Source organism: Lithobates pipiens, unplaced genomic scaffold, assembly GCF_037356315.1.
Source record: "Lithobates pipiens isolate NorthernLeopardFrog02 unplaced genomic scaffold, aLitPip1_a1.2 Scaffold_8, whole genome shotgun sequence".
Lineage (NCBI taxonomy): Eukaryota > Metazoa > Chordata > Amphibia > Anura > Ranidae > Lithobates > Lithobates pipiens.
In genome coordinates, this window is record NW_027507903.1 from 625,273,181 (window position 1) to 625,294,723 (window position 21,543).

Below are 21,543 nucleotides of genomic sequence, written 5' to 3' on the forward strand. Positions count from 1 at the left end.
CCCCTGCTGTGGCAAATTGGAGCATGCTTTGCTGGGGTTTTTCACCATCCTTTATATCAACTGTCGGTGAAGGATTGTGTATATTTTTGTTCAACCTAACTATCTAACATGTTACGTTTGTTTTGCTAAAAGCAAATAGCAAGAGAAAAATGTCCCTGTGTAAATGAAATAATTAATCCTATGACAATATCAATAAACACCTAGGACTTCAAATGATTCCATATAGTCCATTCTAGTTTTCTATAAAAGTAGGGATGCTCTGCCTTAAATAAAATCAAATACTGGACAGACATCTCTGTGTGTGTGCTGGTTTATTCTAGATTATTACTTGCTGTTTAAAGTATCTATTAGTTTATTTGTTTTCAACACTGTCAGCAAACAATTATATAAAAGGATTCTTAAACTATTATATATAGAATCATTGAAATAATCTTTATGAGATATATATTTAAAGCACTGTATCTCCCTCATCAGTTTCTTCTTTTTACTTTTTAGATTCTTTTGAATGGATTTCCATATCATTATGATACTTTTACTACTAGTAAAATGTGGTATTTGATCCTGGCTAATGTAATGCAATTATATTTTTGCTTCTATTCAGATACAATTAATGCATAGTTACCCATTTCAAACTTTCACAAGGCACATTTCATTTTCCAGTAGAGTGATATCTAATTAGGATATTTGAAGATAGTTGCGTATTGCCTTTTAACCTTTTGAGTTTGCTTTTTGTTTTGTCTTATGAAACAATCTAGAGAAAGAACAGAGGATTGCCTTTGGATTTTTACGCTTCTTCCCTTAATTGTTTCCTCCCTTCCTCCTTTGCTTCCTTCCTTCAGTGATTCAATTAAAATACTTTACATAAGTTGCACAAAGCTAGTTTGTAAAATTCTACTCTCCTGTCTTCAGGTTATGGATCAGAGAAACTTCTCTAGAATTACAACAATCCACCTCTTAGGATTTCAAATCCCTCAAAATATTAAATTTTTGGTGTTTTTTCTTTTCCTTTTGATTTATTGTGTAACAATATGTGGAAACCTCTTGATCATCACAGTGGTGTCCTACAGCAAAATCCTCCATTCTCCCATGTACTTCTTCCTCTCCCAGCTCTCTGTGTTGGATATCTTGCTAATAACTGATATTCTTCCTAACACGATGCGCACTGTTTTGGTAAAAAAGACTATCATGTTATTTTCTGATTGCCTCACTCAGTTTTGTTTATTTATTATCTCAGAGTCTTCAGAGTGTTGTCTTCTGACCGTGATGAGTTGGGACAGATATTTGGCCATCTGTAAACCATTACATTATACTTTGAAGATGAACTACAAGGTATGCTGCATTCTTGTTATCCTGTGCTGGATTTTAAGTATCGTTGTAGCTTTTATTTACATGTTAACCTTATCAAAATTACAATTTTGTGGTCCAAATATTATGGACCACTTTTTTTGTGACCTCGAACCAATCCTACAACTCTCCTGCTCTGACATCACAGCTGTTCAATTTGAGTTGACAACTTTGATTGTTATATTTGTTGTCACCCCATTCTTAATCATCATTGTATCATATGCTTATATTATATCCACCATTTTTAAAATCCCATCTATTACTGGCAGACAGAAAATGTTCTCAACATGCAGTTCACATCTGACTGTGGTTTGCATCTATTATGGTACCCTAATTTGTGTATATTTGACACCAAATAAGGGACAAACAAAGGCCATGACTAAGCTTGTTTCATTATTGTACACTGTAATTACACCAATGATAAATCCACTTATATACAGTCTGAGGAATAAAGAACTAAAAAAAGCTGTAAGAAAATGCATTCAAAACTGTTTATTCAATACGTTTTATTGAACAATTTCATTTAATTGACATACAAAGTTACAAATGGGACACATTTATGTAAAATGCTATACAAGTTAGAGTGCTTAATGAGCACGGCATTACAGAGGGCAATGGTTATCTTTTTTTAGGTGGAGGCATCTTTCTTATCCTTTGCATGGTGTTTTGGATGTTTTGGATGTTTGATCAAGTTTTTCACATAATGCATGTAGCAGGAGCTGCTGGTTTGATTGGGCTTACCGTTACCTTCTCCTCCTCGATTTGCATCTAGGGGTTCCCTTGGTAGATTGCCCAGAACTTTAGAGACTGATGACAGATCCGCTTAAAGGGATTTTATTTGCAAAAAGCATAGTCAACGAACAGTCTCTTAGTATAGGATCAGAGGGTTATGAGGAAAGTTCAGGTACTCTTAGTGTCAAAGTCAATAATGAAGGACTTGCTTACTTCGATTAAATCCAGAGAATAGCCATTCACAGCTGGATGTTCACTCTAGTTAGATAGTCCCTCTCTCACAAGGCCTAACAACCAACAAGGTGCTTAAATCAGGAACAAGTCTCTGCCACAGACGTTGTTGTAGAACATGTAGAAATAAGTCTCTGCCACAGACGTTGTTGTAGAACTTGTAGGAAACTAGAACTTGTAGAACACTCATGTGATACCTGGATCTTTCAGCCAGTTTGGCGATACCCACGAAATTGGATTCACTTAGGTCCCTCAGCCTCACCAGGCTCTTGCTAAGAAGCCAACCCGTACGTGGCCTTCTTCTGAAGAGTCCTCCCCTGGATAGCTATGAAGTTGCTGGGCCGCTTCACAATCGGAGACAGCGCTGGACCACCTCAGAATCCTTCCTTTAGTTTCCCTGTCTCCGGCTAGCCAGCCCCTAGACATAAAGTCAGGTGGACCCACACCCCAGGCCATAGACTTCCTGGGGGCTGGTCAGGAGGACCAGGACCATGGAATCAGAACATACTTCTGGACCGGAACCCTGAACCATGTGACATCTGCATCTTAAGTACCCTCTCCCAGAAAGCACAGCAAGAGTGACACTCCCACTAGGCGGGCTCTGAGAGAAAGTAACCTTAAAGCACCCAACCAAACTGTAGTTTTATGCCTGCCAGAAGAGACAGTGCTCCACGGTGGTCAGGCTGAACACCCTATAGTCCAGTCAGACTGATACTGAGGTCAAAATTTTGAATAATTATACCCAAACCAAACTGCAGTTTAAGTACAACATTAAATTTCAAAAAACGTAGTGCGACCCATTTTGGATCTGTTTTTTCATCAGATATCACATGTTTTTGGACTCACTTTTTTGTTTTTTTCTGTAAATGTTTTTTTCTGTAAATCAGGATTCACTTGTTGATTATTAAATTTTTGTCTCTTATGTTTATTACCATTACATTTTTTGCCATCAACCTTTTGTCATCACTGTATACCCTTGAGACTAGATCTCATTAATCCATTTATATATACAGGCAGTCCCCTAGTTACAATCATTCGACCTACAACTCCTACTTACAAACGGAGGGAGACAACAGGAAGTGAGAGGAAATCTACCCTTAAGAAGGAAAATTCACTTCTGTAAAAGTTATTATGGGAAAAAAGGTACCTCCACTGATGCTTTATCACCAAGGTGTTTCTCCACAACAACCTCAAAATCCAATTGTCATTGGGACAGAAAGTGAGGTGGAATCTTCTGAACATGGGCACAGACAGCAAAAAAAAAAATGTTACAGGGGTGTTAACCCTTCTCAATGCTATCCAAAAAGCTTAAACATAGTTTTTTGGCTGGAGCTACACTTCAAAAATATACCTGTTCCCGACTTACAAACAGATTCAACTTAAGAACAAACCTACAGTCCCTATCTTGTTTGTAACCCAGGGACTGCCTGTATATTCAGTGTTATTTTTATAGTTTTTTTTTGTTTTTTTTTACTTTTCTCATTTTTTTTTTTTTATTTATTAGTGTTCTCATTCACACGGTATCATGTTTGTTTTCATCTGCCTTTGTATTAATAATTTGCATTTACCGTTTGCCATTGGTAAGCGCATTAGCTTATTTCCAACGGTTTGTGCCTTTTAAAATCAATCCTTAGTGCAGCTTCATCATGTTTTATATCTGTTTGGCGTCTTAAAACGCCTTGAGTTGCAGCTTGACCCTTTATAGATAATAGCCCAGTCTTCTTTTTAACATAATGGTTATCTGCACCCTTCAGCACAGATGACCCACATGGTGGGCTTCCCATCATTGTGACACTGGAGGGGTGGGGTTTGTCCCAGCCTATATATATATACAGGCATACCCCACTTTTAAGTACACAATGGGTATTATTTACTAAACCTGGAAAGTGCAAAATCAGGCTCACTTCTCCATAGAAACCAATGAGCTTCTAACCCCAGCTTGTTCAATTAATCTTTGCCAATAAAATCTGGAAGCTCATTGGTTTCTTTCAGAAGCGAGCCTGATTTTGAACTTTACAGCTTTAGTAAATAAATCCCAATGTGTACTTAAAAATGGGGTATGCCTGTAGTCTGTTAGGTCTGAAGGCTGCCAGCACCAACACTATTGTTCTGGATCTGTGGGCATCTGTTCACCATGAAATTCATACTTTTACATCTTGGATGGTAAGTATCAACGATATAGGAAAGAATATTTCGATACATAGCACTAAACTTTGTTTCCTACCCGAAACCTATATGGAACTTGTTTCATTTATTACCACTTACTATCATCACAAATCTTGGCACAATTTCTTGTAACTCCCTTCCTATTGGAACCCTAAATGGAATTCTTGTTAAATATGGCTATTCACCATTATCACAAATCTTTGGAGTACACAGTATTTCTCTTTCAGCTATCTGGCACTCCTACAGTAAAATAACTGTAATCAACCTTACCACTCCATTTATCTATATACTGTATTGGGTGGGCTTAATGCCCGTTTCCTTACTTGTTAATATTCACATTGTGACCTTCCTGGTAGGTATTACCAGGTCATTTTGGCAATCTCCAGTATGAGAACTCTTGTCTCACAATACACCTTACTTTTCACCTCACTTCTCACCCCCATTCATGTGCACTTGGGGCTTCATCTGCTCATATCTTTTTTGGCCTAATGCCTTCACTTATGGGTTTTCTTTGTTTACCCAATTTCCAGACGTATTACCGCCCCACCTCCATGAGACAGCAGAGACATCTCAGGAAATGATCTGGTCTCTTCACCCACCCATCACAACTCCTGGAGTGAACAGTGCGGACCATTGGTCAATTCCCCCTGTTTTTGCTGAGCCCTCACCCATGCTTGTGAGGTTTATGCTACAAAGTTACCCCACGCATTATCAAACATGGATCAAAATTTAATATTTTGCCTGAATTGTAAATATGTTTTTCACTACGCCTGTTTAAACAGGTATGATTGTTTTTTTTTTGTTTTTTTTCTCTTCTAACAACCTGGTCTCTGCTTTCAGATATTTAGATATAGCTCTCCTGAAAAATCGAGAGCTATGTCGCAAAATGTGTTGAGATTACATTTTTCTGTTCCCTGGATCAGCAGCCATGTCCTGATTCATGCAATTATTGATCTCTTGTGTGCATAAATCTGGAAAATGTGTCCTAAGACTTTTTAATGTGACTAAATATTTTAGACATTTTATTTGAATAAAAATTATACTTGTAAAAATATGTTTAGTGTCCATTAAGGTCCCATGGCCACTCTTGGGCTGTATTTCTCTTTACAAGTCTTCACGATAGAGTCAATAAATAAGTCATAGTGTTATAAAATAATAGTCTCCATTAGTGGCTGTTATTTTTTTACTTTCAAGCACTGGGTCTCAATATTCATTCTTCTATGACTGTTAGATACTGTCACTTGCTTTAGTGTTACAACACTAAAAATACAAAATTATCATCTTGTGGAAAATCAACAATGACATAAGAGGGGGATAAGTTTATCCATTAACCACTTGCCGACCAGCTGCTGCAGTTGTACTGCAGCAGAATGGCACAGCTGTGCGAAACTACGTTGTTACTTCGCTTCGCCCTGTGGCCACTAGGGGCTGCTCTCCCTGGAGCCAATGCGGGTGCCCGGTAGTCACGATCACCGCCGGGCACCCGTGATCGCTGCTGACACACCGAGAACCTGGATCTGTGTGTGTAAACACACAGTTTCCGGTTCTCTGAGGGGAGAAGAGACAGATCGTCTGTTCATAGAGCAATCTGTCATCTCCCCTACACAGTACCCTCCCCCCTTCAGTTAGAACACACACGAGGGAACACAATAAACCCCTTGAGCGCCCCCTAGTGTTAACCCCTTCCCTGCCAGTGACATTTTTACAGTAATCAATACATTTTTATAGCACTTATCGCTGTATACATGTCAATGGTCCCAAAAATGTGTCAAAAGTGTTCAATTTGTATGCCATAATGTCGCAGTCCTGATAAAAATTGCAGATAGCTGTCATTACTAGTAAAAAAAATAATAAAAATGCCATAAAACTATTCCCTTATTTGTAGATGCTATAACTTTTATGCAAACCAATTAATATACGCTTATTGAATTTTTTTTTACCATAAATATTTAGAGGAAAACATATCGGCCTAAACTGAGAAAAAAAAATGCATTTTTAAATATATTTTTGGGGTATATTTATTATAGCAAAAAGTAAAAAATTGCTTTTTTTTTCCAAATTTTACGCTGTTTTTTGGTTTATAGCGCAATTTCTGGGAAGAAAAGGACATCAATTTTATTTGGGTAAATGTCGCATGACCGCACAATTGTCAGTTAAAGCGACGCAGTGCTGAATCGCAAAAAGTGCTCTGGTCAGGAAGGGGGTAACAACTTCCAGGGCTGAAGCAGGAGTAATAATGAAATGAAGTGTCTGGAATAAAGATTGAAGCGTAGACTGGTGAGCATAAATATGGTAATGCTGTGGTTTTTTGGGGGTTTATTTTAGGTGTGTTTGGGTGGGGATATATGTGGGAATTGTTTTGTGTGTTTTTTGAATTGTTGTTGTATTATAAAAAAAAATGAATAAAAATAATTTGATTGAAAAATAAAAGAACTCAATGATGGCACGAAAAAATAAAAATAAAAATATCATAAATAAGGGAAAAGTACGAAAAAATATAAGATGGGATATGAAGATTTACACAGCTGGGGGGAATCACTATTTTCAAGAAGCAATCAATGCCCGTATTGTTGTAAGATCATGAGAACTTGAATTAGGAGCTAAGTAATATTTGGCACAAGGTTCCCATATTTTGAACAAATCAGGCATGGCATCAGCAAGTTTAACATTTAATTTTATAAGATCACATCACATTCCAAAAAGGTTAAGTATCTATACCCTGTTTCCCCAAAAATAAGACCTAGTGTGATTGCCGGTGATGGCTGCAATATAAGCCCTACCCCCCAAATAAGCCCTAGTTGAAGTCCTTGTAGATCTTATTTTCAGGATAGGGCTTATTTTTGGGGAATAAGGCTACAGTTTTCTTTATCTGATCAAATACTAAACTGTAATTAGTCAAAAAAGTGACTGATTAAAAAGAGTCATGGCAATTATTGGATTTATGTCCCAAACATTCCTTAAAGTGTTAGTTCACCACTTAAGGACCAAGCCTTTTTCTGAAATTTGGTGTTTACAAGTTAAAATCATTTTTTTTTGCTAGTAAATTACTTAGAAAATTGCAATTGCAATACTTTCTGTCAAACCGTATTTGCGCAGCGGTCTTACAAGCACATTTTTTGGGGAAAAAATAATTTTTTTAATTAAAAAATAAGACAACAACAAAGTTAGCCCAATTTTTTTTATATTGTGAAAGATGATGTTACACTGAGTAAATTGATACCCAACATTTCACGCTTCAAAATTGCACCTGCTCGTGGAATGGGGCTAGATTTATTGCTCTTGCTCTAAAAATTGCGTGGATATCTCACATGTGTGGTTTGGACACCGTTTTCATAGGCGGGTGCATCTGCATGCGAACTGTACATCCCTTGTAATAGAAAGCATGACAGGACCTCTTAAATATGAGATATGGGGTCAAAAAGACGCCAGAGCTCATATTTACACTAACATGCAATAAAAATAAAGTCATTTGAAAAAAAAATATTCCCTTTAACAGCTATGGGCGGAAGTGACATTTTGACATTTTTGAATTGTTGCTCTACATAAAGATAGCCTAGGCTATAAGAAGATTGACAACACCCTGAAACTGAGCTGCAGAATGGTGGCCAAGACCATATAGCGGTTTTACAGGACAGGTTGCACTCAGAACAGGCCTCGCCATGGTCGACCAAAGAAGTTGAGTGCACGTGTTCAGCGTCATATCCAGAGGTTGTCTTTGGGAAATAGACGTATGAGTGCTGCCAGAAGAGGCTGAAGCGTTGGGGGGGTCAGCTTGTCATTGCTCAGACCATACACCACACACTGCATCAAATTGGTCTGCATGGCTGTCATTCCAGAAGGAAGCCTCTTCTAAAGATGATGCACAAGAAAGCCCGCAAACAGTTCACTGAAAAAAAGCAGACTAAGGACATGGATTACTGGAACCAAGATAAACTTTTTTGGTTCAGATGGTGTCAAGCGTGTGTGGAGGCAACCAGGTGAGGAGTACAAAGACAAGTGTGTCTTGCCTACAGTCAAGTGTGGTGGTGGGAGTGTCATGGTTTGGGGCTGCATGAGGGCTGCCGGCACTGGGGAGCTACAGTTCATTGAGGGAACCATGAATGCCAACATGTACTGTGACATACTGAAGCAGAGCATGATCCCCTCCCTTCAGAGACTGGGCCACAGTATAATGACCCCAACACACCTCCAAGATGATCACTGCCTTGCTAAAGAAGCTGAAGGTAAAGGTGATGGACTGGCCAAGCATGTCTCCAGACCTAAACACTATTGAGTATCTGTGGGGCATCCTCAAACTGAAGGTGGAGGAGAGCAAGGTCTCTAACATCCACCAGCTCCGTGATGTCGTCAATGAGGAGTGGAAGACAAAGTAATGTAAAACAAAACAAAGTAATGTTTAGACATTAATGGCTGTGTGTTGAGTTATTTTGAGGGGACAGCAAATTTACACTGTTATACAAGCTGTACACTCACTACTTTACATTGTAGCAAAGTGTCATTTTTTGTCACATGAAAAGATGTAATAAAATATTTACAAAAATGTGAGGGGTGTACTCACTTTTGTGAGATACTGTATATATATATATATATATATATATATATATATATATATATATATATATATATATATATATATATATTGTAACATTGGGGTGTTTAGCTCAATTGGTAGATGCATTTTTTTAGTTCACATCAGGCAGGCGTTTAGGGTTAAGGGCCTGGTAGCCCACGTTTATTATAAGAAAACAAAATATTAGTCCATCCGGAAATCCCACGCAGGGGTCCAAGCTTAAATTAAATACAGAAAAATCCAAACGAAAATGCTAGCCCACCTGGCTACTCTTCAGCAGTAGTGCTGCTATAGGTACTTGCCCCTCAAACGAGCTGCTTGGATACACACAGTCTTAGGCTCCTTGGACGCACACAGCTTCAAGCCCTTCAACACACAGCTTTTGACTCCTTGGACGCACACAGCTTCAACCCTTCAAAGCACACAGCTTTGGGCTCTTTGGACGCACACAGCTTCAACCCTTCAACGCACACAGCTTTGGGCTCTCTGGACATGCACACAGCTTCAAGCTACTCCACTCCACCATCCCTCACACTCTACTTCCAACAGCCCCTTTGTTTTATGGCCTGTGTGCAGCTGGGCACACACCCTGCTCGTTATCACCAAGACCTGGACACAGGGTTGGAGATCCCTCTTTCCTCCAATTTCACAGGGACAGAGCCTCGCTCTGTCACAATATATATATATATATATATATATATATATATATATATATCTTTTTTTTTTTTTTTTTTTTTTTTACATACTGTAATCAGTCATTGTCCCTGATCACCACCACACCAGTCATATAATAGCACTGTGCTGCTGTAGTGGCAGTGTGTAAAACATATATATTCTGTATTAGCTAAATTAATCAGTTATATATTTCCTAATGTTATTACTATAGAGGAGATTTTAGGGATGGTTTAATTAAGTATTTTTTATTCAGGGAATAACAAAGCCACATGGTTGGATCTTGGCCCTGAATTATCTACTTACCTCTCTATACCTTCCTGGTAACAACCTTTCTTTTACCCTATATTATAAAAAAAATCTCCTCCAACCCTAAACTTTGAAACTACAATTTTTACTATGTATCTAATCCAGTTATTAAACGTTATACATGTTTATCTTTAGCTAAAATGTGTTAAACTAATATATCCCAAATTACATGACTGTTATTATAGTATTCACCTCCTTTTAATATACTGAGAAGCCTCATTTCACACTTTTATACATTCTACTTAACTATAAATCTATTGTATGACTCTTTTTATTGCATTATATTCAATAAAATATTTGAAAAAGAAAAAATATATATTCAATGTCTTTGTTTTCTAAAAAATTGTTACAAAACATTACAATTTAAAAAAAAAAAACTCACCATGCCTCTTACCATATACCTTGCACTGTCTACTTACCAAAAAGGGCCTTAGGAAATGAGATAGGCAATTAGTACATCAATATTGATCATTTTTAAAATACAGAAAAATACAGTAGCATACACTTATCTGGGTTGTTTTTGCCAAGGGAATGTAGCAGAAAATATGGTGGGCTAAATGTATGAATAAAGATTATTTATTTGCAAAATTTTATAACAGAAATTATGACACTTTTTTTTTTAAAGTTTGGTATTTTTTTGTTTATATAGTAAAGTATACTTTCAAAAGAAGTCTCTGTCTTGAAAAATATAAAACTTTTATTTGGGTATAGTGTTACAAGTAGTAGTAATTGTCATTCAAAGTAAGACAGTGCTGAAAGCTGAAAATTGGCCTGTGCGGGAAGGTGGTAAAAGTGTATATTATTGAAATGGTTAACTTATTAGGAAAATGCAATGTGAAATTGTGAAAAAATAATTTCACAAACCATACTACAACTTTTGTGCCATGAAAGGTCTACCAGTTTCTGTCCTGGTCTACTTTTTTTTTTTTGCTGTGTCATCTATAACAACTGCCTTTCCTATAGGGCTACTATGCTTTCCAATACTTGGATGCCCATAGTACTTAATTGCTTCAAGATGTGGAAAGGCACTTATCAAAAGAGAACCAAACCCCCAAATCAACTAAATTGTAATTGTCAAATCCCTTAGTAGAAAAATATCAACTCAAAACACCTTTTATGAAAACACTACTGTTATAGGGCTACAATGAATAACTAACATCTCAATACCAATTTTTTTTTTTGTTTTTTTTCTCTTAAATTTTTTTTATTGGTTTATTAAAAAATTGCATGGAATAACAAACATTTGAACCAAAATAAGAAAAAAACAAAATACAAAATACAGAGTACAAAGAATTCCAGTACAGCTTAGAAACAAATGCATTGCATATTCTAGTGGGAAAACTTCACTTATTTATTTTTGCATATACTCCACAACTTGGCAAAGGTGGCATATTGCAGGGCATTAATTGCCAGGAGGCGGTCAAACATATAGATTTGGTCCACCATCTTCACCACATCAGAGAGGTTTGGGGCAAGATTAAATTTCCAATTTCATACCACTAAGAGATGGGCTGTGAGAACCACAGATTAGAACTCTGCTGGATATAGATCTATTCCTATGTCGAGTATGGCTAAGGCAGGGTTAGGTTTTTTTAAGGATCCCAGGGCAACGGACGAGTAATTGGAAGACTTGTTTCCAAAAGCTGGTGAGATTGGGGCATCCCCAGATGGTGTGTAGAAGGTTACCTACCTGTCCACAACTACACCAGCAAAAGGGGGATAAGGAAGGAGAAAAGCTGGCCACTCTAGCTGGGGCAATTTTTTTTTTAAGATAGAAGAAGAAAATATTCGAAGAAATCGACCAGCTGTTTTATACAAACATAATACATAATAATACTACAAACACAAAGGAATACCTTCTAATCCTAAAACAAGACCCTATCTTTGAATTTTTCAGTATGACCAGAAATCTTCCTAGATCACATGCTTGACAATAATCCTTTATGTCCAAAGAATGAATATTTTACATAAATTAAAGGTTTCTTCATACATCAAAAAATAAAGATGAGCCTCTCAAAAAAAAAATATTTTACGTAATAGTCCATTAAAGTAACAGCTCTTTAAAGTCTGTAATTAACCAAAAATATCAACTCAAAAGGCTTTTTATGAAAGACTAGTTTTATAGGCTAAAAAGGACACCTAATATCGCTATGCTAATGTAGCACTAACCCCTGAAGGAGTTGCTGGTTATTTTTGGGCTTACCGTTACCTTTCGTTCTCCTTGTGACACGTCTAGGGGATGTCCTGTGGCAGATGACCCAGTAACTTGAGACTGACAATAGATCCAGTTGAATGGATTTTTATTTGCAAACTTCAACCATTGAACAGTCTTTAACTTGGGATCAGAGGGTTGAAAAGGAAAGTTCAGGTAGTCTTAATGTCAAAGTCTATAAACGTTAAGGAACTTGCTTACTTTGACTGCATCCAGAGAATAGCCATTCGCAGCTGGATGAGCACTCAGGTTGGACAGTCCCTCTCTCACAAGGCCTAGCAGCCAACAAGGTGCTTACTCAGGAACAAAGTCTTTATCACCGACGTTGTACCGACATTGTAGCAGAACACATAGGGAAACTAAGAACACTTGTAGGATACTTGGATCTTTCAGCCCACTTGGCAATATCCCCAAGACCGGATTCTCTCGGTTACTTCAGCCCCCCCAGGTTCTTGTTAAGAAACCAACCTCACGCGTGGTATTCTTCTAAAGAGTCCCCTGGAATGTTTGCAGTATACTGGGTCTCTCCTGGACCAGAGACAGCACCCATCTACCTCAGAGTCCTTCCTCAGTTCCCTTGCCTTGAGCTAGCCAGCCCCGAGGCATCAAAGTCGGGTGGAACCACACCCCAGGCCATAGCCTTCCTGGGGGCTGGTCAGGACTAACAGGACCATATACTCAGCATAGCATACTGAACCTGTATTAACCCCTTGCCGACCACCTCACATATGAGTACAGCAGCAAAGTGTCTCTCCTGTGCCGGATCATGTATCTAGTATGGCATGTGGCCATCCTAGAGCACAAAAATGGAAGGATTTAGCTTTGGGTGCAGGGCATCTATGTACACATCTGATGACAGGGCATGCAGTGGTATGCCAAAAAACAAGGTACATACTGAAGGAGGGGTATAAGGTGGAAGATAAAGAAAACCAGATTGAGGCCATGCCCAAAATATGAATTGGGGGGCTTATCCACGGCTCCTCACAAATCACAGGGCGGAGTGGTCCACACAACGCATCTCTTTGGAGAGACCAATAAGTCCATTTATTCCAATGAACATAACCCAATAGCACAAAAAATATGGCCTGGACTAACATGTGGGGAACAACAGTCGGATGGACAGGAGGACATGAACGTTGTGAATTTTTCTAGTATATCATTGTCATCCGCCCAAATGTCCCTTCTTTTAAAGGGCATGTCCTTCTATCCTAACTTGAAAGATAATATCTTTGACATAGTCAGGAATATACATTTATTCATGAGAAAATTGGTACTACAGGTTTTGCATGCCAGAAAGGCTGGCCAGTCCCCCTTAGTGGACTGATCTAGCCTACGTAGAGGGGAATATAGGACCTTGCGGGGCCTTATTGATTTGTAGGAGGAGGGACATGTAGATGGACCTCTTACCAATGATGACAAACCTACTGAACTCATGTTGGACTTGGCTCTAGAGGTTTATGGTGAGTCACTGTAAGGTACTATACCACCGGTGGAAACTACATCACTCAAAGACACTAAAATGTATAAAAGATCTAGATCAGCAGTACCAGGAATTGTGTGATTTGTAAGAGAAGTTGTACATAGAACTTTAAATCCCAGCACACCAACACAAGAAAACCTGAGCTCCCAGGAGCGTGAGGCTCTGTGAGAATTATGTAATAATGTAATGCTGGCTATTAAATCTGCCGACCATGGGGAAAACATTTTATTTATGGGCCGAGACAGATATTTGACCACGTATGAACGTATTCTGTCTAATAGGACCTGCTACACTTCCTTTTCCCATTTAAATATGGAACAAGATAAAAAAATATTGTTTAATATCATTAACAGGGCATACTGTGACAAGGTTATTGACAAGGAGACAGTTGAATATATAAAAGTAGAGTTTTCAAGGACACTAGTTTTTTATACAATGCTGAAGATCCATAAGTCTGCCTTGGACCCCCCCAGGCCATCCTATCATTTCTGGACAAGGTTTACTTACAGAATGTGTTAGTGAATATATTGATCACATTTTTCAACCATTTGTTATAAACCAACCCTCCTATGTGAGAGACACATTGCATTTACTTACATTATTACATTTACTTACATTATTGTGACCTTGTTACTTACCTTGGATATAGAGGCCCTATATTCTTCTATAACCCACGGTAGTGGACAACGGGTGATACAGAAGGTACAGAGTACACAAGCTTTAAACAAAATTAGACATAATGTGTTTGTGTTGGAACTCTGGAGTGATGATTAAATACCACCAAAAGAAAACTCTATTTGTGTGTACAAAATTATAAAAATGTAGTTTGGTTACAGTGTCACATGACTGCATAATTGCCATTCAAAGTGCAACAGTGCTGAAAGCTGAAAATTGGCCTGGGCAGGAAGGGCGTAAAAGTTCCTGGTATTGAAGTGGTTAATTGGTACATGTGTCAGGCTACTTTACTGAGTCTCTTACATGTAAACATCCATTCAGGGATACATAAGACATTTACATATTGAGGTTGAGCTTTAGTCTGTTTTTTATGTATTTTTTTTTTTTCTTATTTCATATACTGTATGTACGCACCAACAGTTCCCTGATAACACATACATATATTGTAGCCTTTTTTTTTCTTCTCTGTCTTGAGGACCCATATTATTTGTTTCTTTTTGAAAAATATGCATACCCAAGCTTGAGCTTTAAAATGTAGGCAGCAGGTCACCCAGTCGTAAATGTGCCACAAATGTTGAAAGTGTCTGCTAGAGCTGCAACCTGTTTATTGTCTTCAATCTTTAGGGTTTATCACTGTTCTGTTGTTAAGCATTTCACAGAGGAGCTACCTTTTGTACTGACTAACCATAATACACATCACAGGAGATCTTTACAAATCCAAAATAAACAGCAGGTGATACAATTGTGTTAAAGCAGGGCTAAAGTATCTTTTTTTAGTGTAAAATGTATGAAATTTCAAGTTAAATTTGTGCATGCATGCATTTGTGCCTTTCAAATCATCCATATTTCACTAGTTCTAAAGCACTAATGGTGATAGGGGTAGTGCTATCTTCTAAGTGAAGGGATGCCATTATTCCAGCACAGGAAGTTTTCTGTAGGAAATATTTTAATACTTTGTAACAGGATAGTTCTCTCCCTGTCCTAATCCTTCCTCGTGCCTGCTCTTTTTTATGCCATTTATTGTTGCTTGTTTTTTTATTTTTTTTATTTCATGAATGTTTTTATTGAAAATGGCTGCAACAGGTTGCAATGTAAGGAAACAGTTACAGGTCCAGTATATTCTACAATGTCAAAATGTCATATACACCAGAACCTCAAAAATCACATTGAGATTCAACATTCAATTATACAGAGCCACATGTGGGGCAAACAACGTGCAATGTGGAACAATACAACAAAATCTTAGAGAGTCATGTTTACAAGTCCCTTCTATAGTGTGTTTCTGGAATATCCAAAGACAGTAAAAGGGAGAACAAGAGAGAAAAAGAGAAAAGAAAAATGGAGGGGAGGGAGAAGGATGGGAGAGGGAATAGAAAGGGGGGGGGGGGTGAGGGAAAAGGGAAGAGGAAAGGAAGGGATTTCTCCACTCCCTTTCCACAGACCATCATCTCTATGGTAAGGAGAAAAGCCGAAAATCTACTTTAATCTTTGCCGATGAGGGCATTCAGGCAGTCCATGTGAAAGAATCAGTGTATTTCTTTAAATATAACTATTACTTTGTTCAGTAGTTTAAAAATAGGACCAAAACACCACTTAGTCATGAATTTATGTAAACGGTTTTGGGGAAATAGAGCTCCTCCATTTCCGCTAAAGGCATACCCCACTTTTAAGTACACAATAGGGTTTATTTACTAAAGCTGAAAAGTGCAAAATCAGGCTCACTTCTGCACAGAAACCAATGAGCTTCCATGTTTTATTACAAAAACTTAATTGAGCAAGCTGGGGTTAGAAGCTCATTGGATTCTATGCAGATGTGAGCCTGATTTTTCACTTTTCAGCTTTAGTAAATAAACCCCATTGTGTACTTAAAAGTGGGGTATGCCTGTATTTTATTCACTCTGGAGAATCATTCCTTGGCCGGTGGGATGTGAGTAGAGCACCTGTGGACAGGAATGCATTTATCATATGCATGGGCAGTGATGTACTGTAATCTTTTCTTGGTAGGGGCAAAGGGTAAAAAAGATATTGGCCTGGGGTAAAGTCTAAGGTGAAAGTAGTACTTTGTGAGATGATAGCATGAAATGACCACCAAAAATGGTGGAGTGCTTCACAGGTCCACCAAATGTGGAGCATCATGCCTACATCTTTACCACACCTACAGCAAATATTTGGTATAGAGATGGATTTTTTTGTAAAAGATATGGGATTCTATAGCATCTCATCCAAATTTTGTAGCAATTTTCCTTGAATTGCCACATTCAAAGGACCTTTATGGTAGACATGTGCAGAGTAAAATATTTCGTTTCGGAATTTCGTTTTCGTCCGAAAACTTAATTTATTTAGTTACTCCCGAAATTCGTTTTTATTTATTTCGTTTTTCGTTCAAAAATTGCATTCGTCCGAAAATCCACATGAATTACGGTCGAATCTGTCTTTGAAGGTTTATAGTGTCTGTCGAATGTATAAAGAAGATTCGACGGAGCTAGTATATATAGCATACTTTAGAACCCTATTAAAGTCTATGGGACTCCAACGTTCAAAATCTAAAGTGCTAATTTTAAAGGCTAATATGCAAGTTACTGTCCTAAAAAGTGTTTGGGGACCCGGGTCCTGCCCCAGGGGACATGTATCAATGCAAAAAAAAGTTTTAAAAACGGCCGTTTTTTCGGGAGCAGTGATTTTAATAATGATTAAAGTGAAACAATAAAAGTGTAATATTCCTTTAAATTTCGTAGGGGGGGGGTTGTCTATAGTATGCCTGTGAAGGGGCGCATGTTTCCCGTGCTTAGAACAGTCCCTGCACAAAGTGTCATTTATGCAGGAAAAAAAGTCCTTTAAAATCACTCGCAGCTATTATGAATTGTCGGCTCCCGTAATACAGAGAACACTCATTGAAAGTCATTGATAAAAAAATAAATAAATAAATTTAAAAAAAGCGTGGGGGTCCCCCAAATTCAATTACCAGGCCCTTCAGGTCTGGTATGGATATTAAGGGGAACCCTGCCTCAAATTTAAGAAAAAAATTGACGTGGGGTTCCCCCTAAATATCCATAACCAGACCCTTCAGGTCTGGTATGGATATTAAGGGGAACCCCGCGTCAAATTTAAAAAAAAATTGACGTGGGGTTCCCCCTAAAAATCCATACCAGACCCTTTATCCGAGCACGCAACCTGGCAGGCCGCAGGAAAAGAGGGGGGGACGAGAGAGCGGCCCCCCCTCCCTCCTGAACCTTACCAGGCCACATGCCCTCAACATTGGGAGGATGCTTTGGGGGTCTGTGACCCCTCAAAGCACCTTGTCCCCATGTTGATGAGGACAAGGGCCTCATCTCCACAACCCTGGCCGGTGGTTGTGGAGGTCTGCGGGCGGGGGGCTTATCAGAATCTGGAAGCCCCCTTTAACAAGGGGACCCCAAGATCCCGCCCCCCCCCCTGTTTGAAATGGTAAGGGGGTACAAAAGTACCCCTACCATTTCACAAAGAAAGTGTAAAAAATGGTTAAATAAAACAAAAACACACTTTTGAAAAATTCCTTTATTAAAAATAAAAAAATAAAAAAAAGATTCCAGCGGCGGTAATCCACTCTTGCTATCCAGCGACGGACGGTCATCTCTCCAGCGATGTCTCATGTCATCCAGCGCAGCGAATCCTCCGTCCTTCTTCTGTCTCCGTGGAGGAGACACTACAGACATTCCGGCGGCTTGACGTTTCTTATATACGGTGGGCGGGGGCCACCCGTCACCTGACCCCGCCCCCCTCTGACGCAAGGGGAAACCCGGGGTTCCCCGTGACGTATGGGTGACCCCGCCCCCCTCTGATGTAACACAGGCAGGTTTCCGTTACATCAGAGGGGGGCGGGGTCACCCATACGTCACAGGGAACCCCGGGTTTCCCCTTGCGTCAGAGGGGGGCGGGGTCAGGTGACGGGTGGCCCCGCCCACCGTATATAAGAAACGTCAAGCCGCCGGAATGTCTGTAGTGTCTCCTCCACGGAGACAGAAGAAGGACGGAGGATTCGCTGCGCTGGATGACATGAGACATCGCTGGAGAGATGACCGTCCGTCGCTGGATAGCAAGAGTGGATTACCGCCGCTGGAATCTTTTTTTTATTTTTAATAAAGGAATTTTTCAAAAGTGTGTTTGTTTTATTTAACCATTTTTTACACTTTCTTTGTGAAATGGTACCATTTCAAACAGGGGGGGGCGGGATCTGGGGGTCCCCTTGTTAAAGGGGGCTTCCAGATTCTGATAAGCCCCCCGCCCGCAGACCTCCACAACCACCGGCCAGGGTTGTGGAGATGAGGCCCTTGTCCTCATCAACATGGGGACAAGGTGCTTTGAGGGGTCACAGACCCCCAAAGCATCCTCCCAATGTTGAGGGCATGTGGCCTGGTAAGGTTCAGGAGGGAGGGGGGGCCGCTCTCTCGTCCCCCCCTCTTTTCCTGCGGCCTGCCAGGTTGCGTGCTCGGATAAAGGGTCTGGTATGGATTTTTAGGGGGAACCCCACGTCAATTTTTTTTTAAATTTGACGCGGGGTTCCCCTTAATATCCATACCAGACCTGAAGGGTCTGGTTATGGATATTTAGGGGGAACCCCACGTCAATTTTTTTCTTAAATTTGAGGCAGGGTTCCCCTTAATATCCATACCAGACCTGAAGGGCCTGGTAATTGAATTTGGGGGACCCCCACGCTTTTTTTTAAATGTATTTATTTATTTTTTTATCAATGACTTTCAATGAGTGTTCTCTGTATTACGGGAGCCGACAATTCATAATAGCTGCGAGTGATTTTAAAGGACTTTTTTTCCTGCATAAATGACACTTTGTGCAGGGACTGTTCTAAGCACGGGAAACATGCGCCCCTTCACAGGCATACTATAGACAACCCCCCCCCCTACGAAATTTAAAGGAATATTACACTTTTATTGTTTCACTTTAATCATTATTAAAATCACTGCTCCCGAAAAAACGGCCGTTTTTAAAACTTTTTTTTGCATTGATACATGTCCCCTGGGGCAGGACCCGGGTCCCCAAACACTTTTTAGGACAGTAACTTGCAGAATCTTTTCTCTCTGTCAAATCTTTTTTCTCTGTCGAATATTTTCTCTATATAATCTTGGACTAATAGAGGTAAGGTTAGGCACATTCGACCACAGGTTCTATAGACACAGATTGTTGTCAGAGTCATGTCGAATCTCCTATTCTATATCGAACTGTTGTAACAATGAAAACGAAAATAAAGCATTTATTTATGTCAGATCTTTAGTTTTTCGGATTTTGTGCTTTCGTTATCGTTTGTCAAAACGAAAACGAAAATAGCTGAAATTCGGACGAAAATGCATTCGGACGAAAACGAATGCACATGTCTACTTTATGGGCATATCCATTTATAGTCTCCCATTCCTCATCTATAAGCATGCTTTTCCATGCCACTTGTCTTTGGTCTAGAGGCAAGGGGGGTCTTAGTAATAATAGGAAAATTGTAGAGATCAGGTGGCACTAAGGAGCCCTTTTTAGTACTTAGGTTCTTGAACTGCATAAGGGGCCTAGCCCAAATGTTGTCAGAGTGTTTAGGTTGTAGATAAGCCCAGAAAGGAAAATATCCTGTGTGGGACAGGGAGTCTTGATTTTTGTAGGTAAGGAAATTATCTTTTGAGAAAAAATGGTTAGCAAGGAGTTCCTTATGAGGCCAAGCAGAGGCTAAAAATTTGTCAGACTTTCCTTGGGGGAAATCCGGATCATTTTCAACTGTCACCAGGGGTTTCAGTCTTAATGAGAAAATATGAGATTTGCAAGCCTTATTAAAACTTAGTACAGTAGGGCCTATGAGAGAGTGTGTAAGAGCTGATTTAGAAAAAGGATTGGCAGAAATGCAAGGTAAGGCCAACACAGAACTTCCCCGATGCACGCCTGCGGCGGCGCGCATTGGGAAAGTAAACAGGAGGACGTCCAGGGACGGCCTCCCGGCAGTTAGCGTTCGCGCTGTAGCCGTCTTTTGGCTATAGCGCGGGCACGAAGTGGTTAAAGTCTGGGTTGTCTTGAAGCCTATTCAGGGAGGATTCTAAGGTCAAGACAAAAATCAAAGTGAAAGGAGTACATCCTTGGTGCATGCCATTACCAATGTAAAAGGTGTCGGACAGATGACCATTGACTCTTACTCTAGCAGGAGTGAAGTACAATGCTATAATACTAGCACACATGTGTGGCTGAAGGCAAATAGCCCTTAATACTTCACGCATATAGTCCCAGGCCCCTCTATCAAATGCCTTTTTTGTGTCAAGTGAGAGAAAAAAATCCCTGTTTAGTACTTGTGGATAACCAGCGATGCAAGGTAAGTGCTTTCATGATGTTGTCTCTCACCTCTATGCCCAGGATGAAACTGACTTGGTCTAGAGAAATCAGAGAGAGAAGCAATGGTAGTAATCTGTTGGCCTACATTTTAGAGTATATCTTAATGTTTACATTTAGCAAAGAAATAGGCCTGTAGTTTGAGACCTGTGTCGGATCTTTGCCCTCCTTTGGGTTAACTGTAATATGAGCTTCTAGTAATTGACTCTCTGCGGGGTGGGCAGGGCATTAAAGGTCCACAGAAGTCTTGGTAACAGTACATCAGCAAAACTCTTGTAGTATTGAAATGTGAGTCCATCAAGTCCAAGGTTTTTGCCCAGTTAGAATTCTTCAAGAGTAAGTGGCCGTTCCAAGTAAGCAGCTACAAATTCTTGAATCAAGAGAGTACGTGTTTCCTGGTTGAGCTAGTCAGAGTGATTGAGGCTCAAATTATGGAGCTTTTAATAATATAGTGCCTCATTTTTTAATTAATTTTGCCAGAGCAATAGCATATGTGATGGATGGTAAGTGAGGTTATAATTACCTGAATGGCTTGAGCCAACAGCCTGACACTTTTATTAACGTGCTCAAAAACACCTTTTAGCGAAGAAGGTATTGTCTCTTGTTGGCTTACCTAGCTCCTCCAGCAAAAGAAAGCGGGTGTGCAATATCTCCTGAAAGGTATTTTGTGCATGAGACTGCTTGTGTGCAACTTCCAGGGTATTTATTTGTTTAGTCAGGGACTGAATCAAGGCCTGGTGTCCTTTATTGATCTTCATGGCTAGAGACAAGAATTTTCTTCTAACCACATCATTTTGTGCTTTC

General features: G+C 39.4%; 1 protein-coding gene across 1 annotated transcript; it reads left to right on the forward strand.

The window, feature by feature from the left end:
* The first annotated feature begins 265 nt into the window (after positions 1–265).
* Positions 266–5,851, forward strand: LOC143961482 (olfactory receptor 10AG1-like). The gene has a single exon (XM_077470779.1). The coding sequence runs from the start codon at positions 742–744 to the stop codon at positions 1,855–1,857; it is 1,116 nt and encodes a 371-aa protein (XP_077326905.1). The 5' UTR covers positions 266–741; the 3' UTR covers positions 1,858–5,851.
* The last annotated feature ends 15,692 nt before the right edge of the window (positions 5,852–21,543 follow it).

What these genes read in the sequence shown, in the direction of transcription:
- LOC143961482 (XM_077470779.1), top strand. Translation starts at nt 742, where the DNA reads ATGAAACAATCTAGAGAAAGAACAGAGGATTGCCTTTGGATTTTTACG.